The sequence below is a fragment of the Mesitornis unicolor genome, unplaced genomic scaffold, assembly GCF_000695765.1.
Source record: "Mesitornis unicolor isolate BGI_N332 unplaced genomic scaffold, ASM69576v1 scaffold13132, whole genome shotgun sequence".
In the NCBI taxonomy this organism is placed as follows: Eukaryota; Metazoa; Chordata; class Aves; order Mesitornithiformes; family Mesitornithidae; genus Mesitornis; species Mesitornis unicolor.
In genome coordinates this window covers 59,574-74,288 of record NW_010167194.1, presented here as the reverse complement: position 1 = coordinate 74,288, position 14,715 = coordinate 59,574, and the positions used below count along the sequence as shown (strand labels likewise).

General features: G+C 41.1%; 1 protein-coding gene across 1 annotated transcript in view; it reads left to right on the top strand.

The window, feature by feature from the left end:
• FARP2 (FERM, RhoGEF and pleckstrin domain protein 2) overlaps window positions 1-14,715 on the top strand; it is a 66,341-nt gene that overhangs the window by 15,190 nt on the left and 36,436 nt on the right. The window contains exons 2-6 of the mRNA XM_010178612.1: window positions 794-898; window positions 2,252-2,294; window positions 6,249-6,327; window positions 8,238-8,335; window positions 10,329-10,443. Coding sequence (XP_010176914.1) covers window positions 794-898; window positions 2,252-2,294; window positions 6,249-6,327; window positions 8,238-8,335; window positions 10,329-10,443 — 440 coding nt within the window. The remainder of the gene's footprint in view (window positions 1-793; window positions 899-2,251; window positions 2,295-6,248; window positions 6,328-8,237; window positions 8,336-10,328; window positions 10,444-14,715) is intronic.

Sequence of the window (14,715 nt, the reverse complement as noted above, 5' to 3'; positions counted from 1 at the left end):
TTCCTGCTGTAGCCTTCCTGTTTATTTCTTAATGAACAGAATAAATTCTATCACTTTGAGGTTTCTTGAACACTGTTGTAAGAAAAAAAGTTAGGGTTTTTTTAAACTGTTCCTTTCAGAAGGTGAGCTCTGGTTCTGTTAGCAAAGGCCTTGCAATGAGCAGCCTGCGCTCTGCCACTGTGATCCCTGGCAGCCTGGCCCCGTTGAGTCCTGTCTGTGCTGCTGCTGCTTCCCAAATCATGGGTGAATCCTGACTGGGTGCAAACCGCCCCACGCCAGCCTTCCTTGGCCGCCTTGGACTCATGTCGAGCAGCTGCCTGTGTTTTTAAGTCTCGCTGGTATGAAAGTTGTGTGTGGCCGTGTGGTCCATGGTGTTGGTACCAGCAAAGAGGGTGAACATGAGCAGGTTTTTGGCAGCCCCTGCTTCGGTTTGCTGCAGCTAGGGGAGAGCTGCACCGTCCAGCTACACAAACACATGGTGCTGGTTTGTTGAATGAGCTGCAAATAGTTCACAGCTGATCTCGGCTGGTCTCATAGCTGACCCTGCTTTGAGCAGGAGGTTGGACATAGATGACGTCCACCAGCCACGTCCAACTTGGGTTTCTCTGGTTCTGTGAAACTTTGGAGCTGTGCCTGTATATTGGATACCAAATATCCATCTTACAGTGGTGAAAATAATGTGAAAAATCTTTAAGATATTTTTCTGTGGTTTCTAAAGAGCCTATAATTTATTTCTAGTTTGCTGTAAAATTACTCATCTCCATCTTGCTGTATTTTTTTTTTACTTCCTTAGTCAAAGTACTACGGCCAGACGTTATTGACAGAAGTTTACAAGCATCTGAATTTGATTGAATCTGACTACTTTGGGATCGAATTCCAGAACCTCCAGTCATATTGGGTATGTGCAGTTCCCTGACCAGTTTGTACGATAAAAACGTTGCGTGAATGCAGTTACTTGAGTGTCAAAAGTTTCAAAGTCTGCTGGAGTCCTCTGTGGGATTCTCTCTTTATTCTTGTAAATCTGCTTCACTTAGCAGAATGACAACAACCAATAAAGTGAGGGGAGGAACCAGATTCTGTTTCTTGTTAAATCTCAAAAAATGTGTAAAGCAGTTAAATGGTTGGTGATGTTCCCACTTTCAGGGACATAAATAAAATCCTCCTTCTCTTTGAAAGGGGGAACATCAACTCAAAGTGTACTCTGTGTGAAATCTTGTTACAATGTATAATTTTGGTAGTGTTCACATTTCTCTTGGGTTAATTCAGTCTTCAGTTGATTTCCCTGAAGAGTTGTTATGAACCTCTTTTTAATAAATATAAACCTGAAAGCTTTTTAAATAATTGATCTAGATAAATACTGACACTCTTTAAATCTCCTAGTTGCTTATTCTGTCTTGCAAAGAGGACAATGTGGCTTCTAAACTAGAAAAAGTTCCCAAACCCGTGTTTTCATTAGTTTTTTCTGATACTTTTTCTAGCTTTAGGCCTCACACTATAAAGTATGACTGAGAACACTGAGAATGCGCGTAGCATGAATACACCCTGCTCTAGGGCCAAGGAAATACAGCAAAGCTGGTTTGGTTTCTGTTTCTTCTGCAAAGCGTCCAGAGTGTTTCTGCATCTAATGAGGTCCTTAAAATCCCCGGCTCTCTCTCAGACCAGGAGTAACTAGGAAGAGCCAAACATAATTGTCTTGTTACAATGTTTTTGTTTGGAGAGGTGGGGTTGAGCATCTGGAATATTTTGGGTTACTTTTATGGACACTCCTTTTACTAGACCAGCAGGAGTATTTCTTTAAAAATGTGCTTGTCAAAAGAGAAAAAAAATGTGGGAAATCACTATCAAGTAAAAGTCCTCCTGTAGAGAGAGATGGACAAAACATGGAGGGGAAAAGAAGTTGGACCTTGTCATGTTCTCCAGAGCTGCTGTAGTTCTGTAGCCTGGCTCCTGTCTGTGCTGTGGGTTTTGACAGGATTTCTGTCGTCTTGGCAGTGGTGCTGGGCTTTTGCTGACCAGGCTCTTCTGTCCAGATAAGCTTTAAGCATGGATCAGTGATTTTTCTATTGATGCATGATAAATGTCAGTTCAAATAGATAAGTGCATTTTTTTAAAGCAAAGGAATTGTTGTATTACTGCAGTGAGGAAGAAGGGCAGACTCATAAACTAGTGCTTTATTTGAATCTACTTTTGATGTTTTCATGTGGTATTCAAATATGGATGTCAGTTTGTAATTTTTTTTCTTTAATTTCAGATTTGGCTGGAACCTATGAAACCTGTTATTAAACAAGTACGGAGTAAGTAGTTTTTAAAAAAGGAAGTTTTCCTTAATTTACATATGTTTTATGTGAGTTGCTTTCACAATTACTACTTGATTTACTGGTTATGCTTCCCTGAAAATTGTACTTGGCGTAGGGGTGATAGCAGTGCCTGTTCGGGCATGCAAACCTGATGTTTTTAATATGTCGTATGCGGTGGGTGGAATGGAAACTTAGTAAAGGGATGATTCTTTCTCTGTGATAATTGTCTAGATAGATTGGGTCAGCTGGTGTCATGGTTAAGTGAAACACGACATCTGCTGTTTGTGAGCACTTGTACGTTGGGTCTTATGGTAGAAAAAAAAAGGAATTTTCTGCTTCTTGCACCCATGGCATGGGAGGAGGTGGCATCTGCAGTGGTGAGAGCCCATGAGAGCTGATGCACCTTGCGGGAGGGCTGCAAAAAGCTGCACTCGGAGCTCACTGACAGGCAGGGAATTTCGGTGGGGTGGGTATTCCCATCTCATTCTCAACAACTCCCTCCAATGTGCTCAGGAGCAGCTTCCCAGGAGAGCAGAGGTAGGGATCTCACAGGGGCCGAGCAGCTGCAGCTTCAGAGTCCTCCTCGCTTCGGTTGGGAAATTCGTTTCTGCTCTTTGGCCAGGAGGCTATTGCAATAGTGATGCTGTCTTTGCTTTGTGCTGTTCTGAAAAGTAACGTGAGATGCACTCAAAAGGCTAAAAATAATTGAAGAATACAGTATGCACGTTCTTCTGATGTTGAAAGATTAAATCACACCTTTTTTTTCTTGGAACAGGGTTAAGCTGTTTACTTATTTTCAGTTTCTGGTTGTAAAGGTTTTGTGGAAGAGCAGGATCAGGAGGGTGTGGTGGATTTCTTCTCCTTTCAAAATCTTAATTGAAAGATGTTGAAAATTAGTATTGGGAGGTAGTTTGTAGTTACTCTTCTGCCTAAAACTGATTGCCAGAAAATAAGACATTGTCAGTTTTAGCCAGAGTTTTTAACTTTCAGGTCATGGTTTTAACTTTTACCGACACTGGCTGGTAATTGTTGGAGTGCCATCTGTTTATATAAGTTGTTGGGTTGCCATCTCTTTATATACTCCCTGCAGTTAGGCTTCTTTTGTTTTTCCAGTGCTCCTGGCTGGAGGGAATTATGTCTTAGTCAGTGATCTGGTGGACCACACGTCTGCGATGCCTCTTGGTTTCTCCTCCTGTGTCCTCTTCTGTAGCACATAAATTGGGGTAACTTGGTCTTAGACCCTAGACTGATGGCTGTGTTCCCTGATGGTGCGCTTATTGTTCTCAAATGGTCTAAAACCATGGGGATGTGTGAAAATTTGTGGCTGTTCTGCTGTTTGGTTGTCTACCACCCATGTTTTGTTGCCAGTGACACTGAAAGACTTCTTTTATATTTTTTTAAATGTTAACCTGTGGGAGACACCAGTCAGTTGTCTGGTGCATGTTCAAGTTCTGAAATGTCAAATTTGTAAGTTTTGTTAGCTCAGGTGAGAGCTCTTTTTTTCCTTTTTATGCTAGTTGTATCCCTTCTGGCATGCTGCTCTGTTTAAAATTGAAATGAGACAGGACTGTAGAAAGCCTTGAAAACACTTGCAGTTAAAAAGTTAATTGCATGTATAGTAATTGAAGCTCTTCGTTCATTGAATCTGGTAGCTGAGGTGCGATTGCACAGGAGCATCTTCCTAAGGACTCATTTGCCAGCGCTCCTGGATACAAAGTCTTAAGAGGAGAATTAATGCAATTACTTGACCTTGTGTAAGTTTTGGAATTAAGGGACTGAGGAAGCTGCAGGAATGGGAGGGTGTTTCCATCTGCCCACGCAGCTGGGCAAGGGCAGCCACATCCACCGTGGCTTCAGCCTTGGTGCTCTCTGGCCACACCGGGGCTGCCCTTCTATGCAACAGCTTTGTGTTGTATGAAAAAGATTTTATTTTTTATAATTTTTATATAAATGCAGTCAGTTTTACTACTGAACCACTCCAGAAGGTGGGGAGTTTAGATCCAAATTGGTTTGGCTTCTTGCAATAAGTTCTGCGTCTTGGTTTAGACTGGCCCAGTGTTTCTTTTCCTAATTAGAATGGGACTTATTCATGGAGGAGAAGCGAGGTTTAAAAAAAAATAGAAAAGGGGTTGTGCTACAGAAGGAAACATGCAGCATTATTTTTTAAATTTTCAATACTTATTATAATTTAATGTAAGTTATGCTCAGAACACCGCCAGAGTTGCTCCGGCAGCAATACTTTCCAGTTGACTGGTGTCAGTAAGGTGCAGGCCTGTTCTTACCCTTGTGAGGGTATTCCAAAGGCTTGGAGTATTTTGCAAAATTTGATGTAAAGTTTTATTTTCCTCATCTGATTCATCTCAAGAACTATAAAATCCTCAGTATGGTTTCAGTCTCTGCCAAGCGTGAGCTTTGTGTATCATTATAGGGTCTTATTTCCAGCCTCCTTTCATTTCTAGATCTTACACTGTAATTAGGATGAGGATTTTAGTGTTTTTTCTTCACCAAAGCTTTGGTAATTCTGGATTCAGAGGCTGGGAGCTGCATTTCTGACAGCTGTGACAGTCTGAGTTTGTTCTCCCAGGTACTTGGCAGAAAGCAAAGTTTGTTATTCCCTCGTTAGCAGACGAGAGGGTGGGTGAGCGGAGGAATGTTTGGCCTGTGGGAATCAGGTGCCAGTGTACTTTGGGGCTGATGGGGTTAAGTTGGTCTTTGTCAAAGTTTATGAGAACTTGATGCTTAAAATAAGTTAAAGCAGGCTGGTTTGTGCTTACGAAATTTTCTTGAGCACATTTGGTTATTTTATTTTAATTTGGCTAAGCTTGCTCTGAAGTGGCAGCAGCACACAGTGTCCCGAGGTGGCTGAGGCTGGATGGCACCTCTGGAGGCCACACGTAAGCAGGGCTGGCTTTGGTGTTCAGTTGGGTCATGAAATATTTGGATATCCTGCCCATAGCACATGGAGGAGTCTGGCAAGAAGAGGGGTGGCAGTTTTGCCCTTCCCAGGCCTTCCTCTGCCTTTTAGAGGGGCTCCATCTTTCTTTTGTCCTGCCTTCCTCTGGCCTGTGATGGTCGAGTGGTGGGGCTGTGGTGGAGGAGCGGTGCTTCTCTTGTCCGGGGGATGCCTGCAGTTGTGAGGTGAATGCTCAGAAGGTGCCTGCAAAATACTCAGCTTTGTCTGCTTGAAGAGCAGGCAAACGAGCAGCAGAATGGTGGTGCCCAGTTGTGGGATGGCAAGCGGCTGTGGTACCATGTAATATTCCTCCAAAAATACTGGTTAAGTGGGGGATTGCACACGTTGAGTCGGGCAGTTCAGCAGGCTGACACTGAAGCTGTTAACACGGTCAAGTCTCAGCTGGGTTTTCTTCTTGTGAAATGTTGTGCAGAGCATTGTGGAGTATTCCAGATAGTTACTTAGGATTCTGTTCGGATTTAAATGTTAAATTAGTTGTCTCCCTGTCATTGAGATGGACAAGAACGGTGCTAAAAATGGGAATAAATGGATATTAATGGGCATGTTGCAAACATGCTTTTATCTCCACAGGGAGCCAGTTGGGTCCACCCAGACTCATGGATTCAGTTCATGGATGGGTCTGGTGGTGGCTGGTGTTGGGATGTGCCTGCACCCTCCTCCCCTGCTGGGAACCTCTTGCTGGGTCACCTGTGATGCCTTTGTGTGCAGCCAAGTAGTTGCTTTGGGGTTGCTTTCACGTTGCTTTAAACTACAGCGTTCAGACTCCAGGCTTGCATTGGAAGTAGTACAGATAAGTTCCTCTGAAAACTCCCTGCTGTATCTCTGCTGAGATGGTCAATCCACACCCTGCAGGCCCACTGTAGTTAGCTGGCAAGCCGAAAGCTGGCTCGACTTCGTGTGCGTGTGTTGGAAACCATAATGTGCATGTGCTTATGAAGAGCAAGAGTTTTTTGTGAAATGCCTGACTTTTCTTATAGGACCAAAGACTACAATGCTTCGTCTAGCTGTAAAGTTTTTCCCTCCAGACCCGGGTCAGTTGCAAGAGGAATACACCAGGTAAAGTATTTTTTGAGGAATTTGGTTTGCATTACCTACTGATATAAAGGGAAGGTAAGAGGAGGAGGTTGCATCAGTTTCCAAACAAAACTGACACTGAAGATGAGCAAAAGAGCACTTTTTGGTACTGTCACCGTTTTAGCAGATTCATGAGTGTTTAGCAGATGTGTTAGTGGAAAAAATACTTTACAAAACAGAAAACAGCACAGGTTAGGGCTTGTCACACATCACAGTGTCAAAAGAGACGGGGTGTGGAGGGAATATTCGTATTTATAAACAGTACCTAGAAAATAATCAGTATGTATTTTACTAAGTTATTTATCATTTACACTTCTAAGTCCGTGTTTTAAGTATTCTACAACTAGCAAACACCCTTTCCTGGTCACATTTTTCACTGATGCTCACCATGGGTTGCTTTTGCTGATCGCTAACTGAGCTCTGGTAGATAAAGCGGATCTGTCCACTTGCTCGCACCTGGGAACGTGGTTTGAAGACTATGCCTGTAACAAGGACATCACCCAGGATTTTATTGTCTAAGGAGCTTATTTAGTGCTTTTTCCAGTTTTACTATTTTTAATTGGAATTCCCTATGGAGGTCCATAGAGGTTCTTTATTATCCCTCAGGCTTATTTTAGAGCAAATGAGCATGGTAGCTGCTGTGATACAATGTGATTGTCTCTTGTGATGATAATTAGTATCTAAATATTTCCTTTGCTTCCAATTTTCATATGTTAATTACTGTTTCTTGTGCAAATTTCATTAGGAATACAGCTTTTTTTTTGAGCAGGAACTGTATTTTTTTCTATTTATGGAGTATTTATTGTGGAGTTCTGGTCTGTGCTTAGGTGTTTCTCAATGCTGTTAATGATATGTCCACTTCATTGTGGGTGTATTGAAGAAAATAAGGTAGCTCAGTCAGATATGCAGAAAACAGAACATACTTTAGAGAAGTAATTATAGAAGTAATACTTAAAACATACTTCCAGTACTTTAAAATTAAAAAAAAAACACCCCACATTCAAAATTAAAAAACCTTTTATTATCTTTTTGCCTCAAGAATGTGATACATGATGTTTTAAAATTAGTTCTTTAAAAAAAAATCCTGTTCCCTTTCAGGGTGTAATTCAGTAATGAATATCAGTCAGTTTGTCAGTTCAAAGGTTTATTTGTAGTAATGAGTTGTTGCCTGTTTACTGGAGTCCTTATTGCACCTTCTTTTAAGTAAAAAGGAAAGCACAAAAGACTTGCCAGCATTAGATTCAGAAAAATATGTTAAAATTGGTTTAGGTTACCAAGTTGATCCTTACCAGCACACTTTAAGGGCTGCCACATTTTTCTTCTATTCTTGTGTGTTTTGCAGGCAGCTTAACAAAACTGTTAAACAGAAATCTGTTCCTCTTGAACAGCTGATTTGGGAAATACTTTAGTTAAATGAGTGTAGTGGTATAAGAAAAGGAAATTTAATTTCTTACTGTCTCTGTGGGCTGCTAACATTACAGTCCTGGAAAATACAACCACTGAGTAAATTAATTGAGTGCTTGCAGAAATGCTCATTATTTTTCCTAACAAGATAGTGGAATCGGTGATGTTGTCTCATCCTTGTTCTAATACATGAAATCACTTGAACTGTTCATTAAGTTTCTTTTCAGCTCAAAATTACAGCTGCTGTTACTTCACAAATCAAACTTCTTAAAAGCGTGGGTTCCTTCTGCTTCCTTGTTCCATGCACTGGATTAGTCACAGGTTGTTTGGCTTGATTTGACCATCCTTGGTAGCAAGACTTCTGTGTTATCTTGGTTCTGGAGACAGAAGAATTAAGAGATGCTGGTTTTACAAAACTCTCCTCAGTTTGATCGTTCTGTCACGTGTTAAGGTGGTAATTGTAACTCCAGTGCTTCTAACTCTCCCAGGTACCTTTTTGCGCTGCAAATCAAGAGAGACTTGGCCGAGGAGCGGCTGACCTGCAGCGACAACACAGCCGCGCTCCTGGTCTCTCACCTCCTGCAGTGTGAGTATCTCGGCTGCGGGGCCGTCGGGCGATGTTGCCATTGCTAACCCACATTAAATAGCGTGCAGCAGCTTTTGGTAACCAGAAGCGTTTTCTGTCTGGCAGTGTTTCCTTCTGCACATGCAGTGAACCCCATAGATTTTGAACACTGGGGTTATCATCAGGGCTAGGTGTGGTGAGGGACAGCTAGTGCCCGTGTACCAGGTAGCTTTGGCTTCGTGGAGGCTGTCTGAAACCAACCCAAAACCAATATTTCTTGCTTTCCCTGTGGCTGGGGGAAGATAAATGTATAGAGACTGGACTGAAATCAAACCCGAAACGTGCCAGAACGTGGCCAACAGTGGAGTCAGCAGCTTCCTCCTCACTTGGGAGTGCAACTGTAGATAGGAAGCAGTTGATTTGGAAGCTCTCCATGTTGCTGCTCACTCAGTCTGTAAGCACCTAAAGACCTAAAAACACAGCCTTTATGATGAGCAGGTTGGAAAATTTGACTGGGTTCAGCCACCAAATCAGTTCAGTAGCATCCAAGTGCTGTTGTGCTTCCTTACCTGCAACCGGAGCTGCAGAAATGGATTCCTGTGCCTCCTTCCTGGCTTCAAACAGAAGCTGTTAAACGATACCTCTTCACACATGCACTGATCAATAGTTATTAGCTATAGAATTCTGCACTGTCTTATGATAATACAATTATAATAGTATTAGTTATGGGGATTTTATTGGAAGAGCAAATCTGTCTCGTGTGTGTGCTGTCAGTGAGTGACACAATTAAAATTTGCTCCTGATTTGCCAGTGTAAGAAAATTAGAAGTGAGAAAAAATATGATTGTTTTTAACATAAATTACTTGACAAAAGTGCCTTTCAATTTTTGTTGTTGTTGTTTCATATGCTGGCTTGATTTTAAGCAGGATATTGCTGTGTTCTTTTACAAACCAGCTGCCTTGGATGAGATTATGAGTTCGCTGAGGCCACTCTGACAGCAGTTGATGGCAGATGCCCTCAGTGAGCATATGGTGATGCTTCCTCTGCTGTGGCCTTTCCCAGTCAAAGATTGACTCGGCATCTCTTTGTTTAGTTGTCTTTGGTGAACTTTGCTTCCATGCGTTTGTCACACTTTTGGATCTGCTTATATTTTTGGCATCCTTCCATGAAAATGAGCTTTACAGCTTAGTGTTTGGGAGGTTTGGACGATAACTTACATCCTTTTGTCTTTTTAAAACTTTTACATTTTAATTTAACACTGTGAATTCATGTTTTATTATCAGAAAAAGTAAATAACTTAAAAAAATGATTTATTCAACTTTTAGTTTTTATATATATCTGCCATATATGTCTTGCCTGCTTCATGCTTTGCTTTTCCAAGCCAAAGACTTGTGGTCTTTTAATGCTTTATCAGATGGAAACTGTTCCACACATTTGATTAATGCTTTTTTCTTCTGTAAATCTCTTCCTGAGTACCCAGAGTCATTTCTGAAAGGCGTGGATATGTGAAAGGGAGACCAAAACTCAAGATGTAGGCACTGTGGGGATTTGAAGTCACATAACGCTGCTTTCTCTTCTTGCTATACATTTATTTTTGGACAATTCCTAAAATGTAATTTGCTCTCTTCCCAAGTGGGCTTGTCCATAACTATTTTATGTATCTTTAGAAAAAATAAATTGAAATACACTGGTTTGGTATGAGCTATCTGTAAGGAAGAAATGCTTAGACCCCCTCATGAGTCTTCTGCACATCTCCTGCCTATGACTGTAAAGAAGTAATTTTCCAGACAGTGTTCAAAGACTGCGGTAATCCCCAAGAAGGCTGCTTGGGATAACTATGAGTGTTTTGTAAAATGGAGCTGAATACAAAGCATAACGCCCAAATTTGAAGCATGTAGAGGAAAATACATCCCAGCTCTTGGGGGTCTCTGTAATTCCTTAGCAAGTATTTTCTGTCATTGATGCTTTTCCATTGTTTCTTGTTACTCTAACATTGTTTTGTTTTCTGCAATAGCCGAAATAGGGGATTTTGATGAATCGGAGGATCGAGAACACCTTAAAACAAACCAGTATTTGCCAAACCAGGAAAGAATTGAGGGGAAGATTCTGGAGTTCCACAGGAAGCACGTGTAAGTGAGGCTTAATGTGTACCCCTGAGGTGTACCCCTGGGGAGCAGATGGACTTGCTTTGCTGGAGGTTGAGCATGCTGCACGGTTGGATGGTGTTAAGATTGTATAAGTGAAGCACCATTTCTGTCGACTTGCTTTGCTGGAGGTTGAGCATGCTGCATGGTTGGATGGTGTTAAGATTGTGTAAGTTAAGCACCATTTCTGTTTAACAAGAAAAGCTGGATGGAGCAATAGTTACAGAATTAGGACAGAGTTGCTGGGCAGTAGTTTATCTCAGTGATTTTTCAGTGTACCTTTAATAATGTACCAAAGAAAGTGATCATGAGCTTTTAATAGCAGTTTCAGATTTTCCAGTCTACGAAGTCTTTTAAGTTCAGTTTGCCATCAAATGCATAGGTCTTGCTTTTGTCTAAATAATTAGAAATCAATTGCATTGTACTCATTCTGTACTCATTAAGCATAAAGGAGATGAGAAGGATGACGAAGTGGGGGAGAAATAACTTTCATCAGAATTTATGCAATACTTTATATTACAGCTGGCGTATTTTTAAATAAGTAAAGTTTATTAGGGGCAAAGAAACTGTTTGCCACAAATACAAAATGAATTCCGACACGCAGTCAGGAACTGCAGAAACAAATGCTTTATTATTTGAAATACCCACTTCTTCCACCGTATGCATTCCATGTACAGTAAGGCCATGTATTTTACCATCTAATCTGGCTGGTATTAAATTGGGAAGATTATGCTGGGTATGCAGTGTAAAATATTTAAGTGAGAAGATTTGGAGCAGAGAGTTGATGTGGTGCTCATGAAAGGGAAGTCAGCCTACAGGGAGGCTCTGCTGTGACCAAGGGTTTGCGTTGCGTGGTCCACATTTGCTGTAGCTTCGGTCTTTCAGGCTTTTAAGCACACCAGGCTGATATCGCAGAAATGGCAGATGCTGTAATGGTCCTGACCTCACCTGTGCAGTTCTCAGAGTCGGCAGATTGAATCGAGAGAAGGTGTTTGGTAAAACGGTGATAAAGGTTTGATTTCACCCAACAGGTCTCTTTTCTGTTTCAGGATTTAGCAGTTTGAAGTGCTTTGATTAGCTGTGAATATCCACACGCATGGTTTATTGTGCATGGTTATACATTATAATCCAAATACTGTATTACAAATTTAAATTTTCCTTTTGCTGAGTGAGGGTAAACTAAGGGATAGTTGCTGACTGACTTTCTTTAAGACAGATTTTTCAGGGCTGTGTTTAAGGCTAAGGCACATCCTATATTATTAGAAAATTTGTTGCTGAGAATTTAAATAATTAACTATTTGCTTTTTATGATCACTCATTTTCAGTTGTACTGATGGAATTTCAGCTGTGTTGATTCTTGATTAAATCAAATGTTTGTTACTTTTTTCTGCTTTTGGACCTTTGAGGTACACGTGAAAATGGTGAAGGAACAAACTATATGTTGTTTTGAAGTTATTTGAAATAACTTTGAAGTAAATTAAAATACATGCTAGGTTCCTTCACCTTGGGAGAAGGCAGCTGGGGAAGAGAAAGCATTAATTGCACAGAAATATTTAATTTTTCTCATGTCAAAAGACAAGCGTTGAAACGATGAGGGAGAAACTTCAAAGCAAATGAAAAGGAGGAACATCTTTTTCATGCAACATGTAACAGCATTGTGAAACTGCTGCAAGGTGCGGTGGAGTCTAAAGCTACGAATGGCTTGGTGGAAGGCTTTGATGGCATCATACGGTGTGGGCTGATGGCTTCCAAATTTGAGATTAAATGTATGATTTACATTTACAATCTGCACACCCAAAGCCCTCACAGAACTGCCCTTTTTTAACCACCTCCCTGGCATCAATTGAGTTGCTTCTGCTTGCGGGGAATTTTCTTAGTTTACTTTCCTTGATGGAAAGGTCGTGACTGTCTTTGAGTGAGTCAGGGCCTGGGCATTTAATTAATTAGGTTTGAGCGTTTCTTCAAAAAAGTTACTTCTAATCATTCTTCACACTGAGGGAAGGTGGTGTTTTTGCCTGTTGGGAAGAAGTCAGAGGAAGGTTAATAGGAAAAGATTCTTTGCTTTGTAAGTGTAATTTTCATTAACTTAATGAGAATTGCATCTAGTACAGCCAGGTTATTAAACTGATTGCAAATCTTATTTTAAGACAATATTTTAGAAGTGTGCATTCAAACCAAGTGGAGACATGTGGTTAGAAAAGTTACAAACAAAGGTTAACGATCCCTGAGTACCTTGAACGCAAGTTTTAAATCCACTGCGCCTCTGGAAATTTTCTTATTACAAGTGATGTAGTTTTGGAAGCACTACAGTCCTAAAAATAGCAGTGCCTTCCTTACATGTCTTTTCTCTCTTCCCTTACCCAGGGAGTAGTGGCCACCCTTTTCCATATTTAGTAGGAGTTTGTTCCTGTGTCTTCTCAGAGCATAGGCATGTTTTTCTCATTTCTGTTACAAGGAGCAAGCAGGAGCATGGACCGTGGGCATTCGTCTCCTTCCTGGCAGTGCGCAGTGCGGTTGAGTGGACAAACCCCTACTCTCTTGACATCCTTTGCACCGTAGTTTTGAGGTTTATTTTCATTTTTTATTTTCTTCCATTGACCTTATTTTTCCCCCGCTTACCTTTAGCAGACTGCTTCCCACTGACAATTGCTTTTGGCAGAGACTTCTCGTGTTAATAGAGCCTCTATGAAAAGAAACCCATTTCTGGCAGGATGACTCATCTCCAGATCGCTACTGCATCACCTTTGTGCTGCCTCAGTCACCCTTGCAGCCCTTGCTTTACCTCGAGCACCCTTTCTCATACACCAGTTCACAGGGGGTTTCTGCGTCCTGTCAAGCCCGGAGCATCGATTTGGCTTTCTCGGGCTGGAGGTGCAGCTGGATGCCTGCCGGTGCTGCGCGTGAGTTGGGGGAGCAGGAGGGTATTCAGAAAGATGGAAATTGAGAGCTTATATTATATTAAATAGTCTTCACTTTTCTACTTTTACAAATACTTTTCTTTTACTTTCACAAATATAAACGTATGTGTTTTCTGTTTAGCTTTGCAAACATAGGAACAGTAAACAGGATGAGTTCTGTTTTTGGTATAGCACGTAACTTCGTTGCTTCAACAGGAGCCTGAATTACTTATTTGATTTCTATAGTTTATAAGAACCCCAAAAGTTTGTTTTGAAGGTGGTGTATTGGTGATGGTGCAGCTAAATCCTGGCACCCCAGACACGCAAAATGCAGTGTTTCCTGCCTTCCTGCAAGTAGAGTAATTGCTGTGGAGCAAGTGTAGTCCAGAATTAAGCATAACGTGATTTCAGATGGCTGCTGGGCTTTTTGTGTGTGTACGTATATAAATCTGGAAAGAAGTAGAAAATCTGATAGATGTGTATTTATGTTTACTGTTATCCCTCGCATCCTTTCACAGCTTGTTAGCCTAGTTGTCCAGGATTTAAATTCTTTTTGAAAATAGGATGTTCATAAATCATTTTTAAATTTGAAAAACTAGAACTTTAGGTTGCTACAGAGTCTGAACAATTTCTACACATGCAACATTTTGATACTTCATCTTTACAATTCGACGTTAATCACTGGTTTTAAATGCTCATTTAACAGCATTTATTTTGAATCGGTCACCCAGATTGCCACGTGGATATTGTAACTACCAGTATTTGCCCAGAGGGATGTACGTAAGGAACCTTTACACTGAAACCTCTTGCACTGACAGCAGCTTTTGCTGGAAAAGGCTCGTAACAGAGACTGCTGTCCATTGACCTGGGGAAGACTAAGCAGATTTATCTGCTTAATGGATGAACAAAATTAGCCCAGATTGTTTTCGGGCTGCTCTGCGCAGCTTAGGCTGCAGCCAGCATCCGGGGGGAGTTACTCTGAAACTGCTGCTCTGTAACCGTCCGTGTGGCAGAGTTTAGGGCCCTTCCCACTCATAGGTGCAGGCAGGTTGTGTGCATGAGAACGCTTTTAAAATTTTTTGTATTCTTTCTGAAATGCGCGGTGCTTTGCATCGTTTCTAAGGGAACATAAAATCACATCAATGGTTCTGCATCAGTTATACCAGACTGTTTATGAGGAATTTTGAAGATATATATACATATGTGTATATAATTTTTTTTTCTACTTGCCATTTTATCCTGATTTTTGTTTCTCTTCTGTTCTAACCCCCTTTCCCAACCTCCAGCAACCTTAGCATCCTCAGCATCCTCTTTAAAAGACAAAGCACCACTTTCATGCTTAATGTCACCCTGTTCAGCA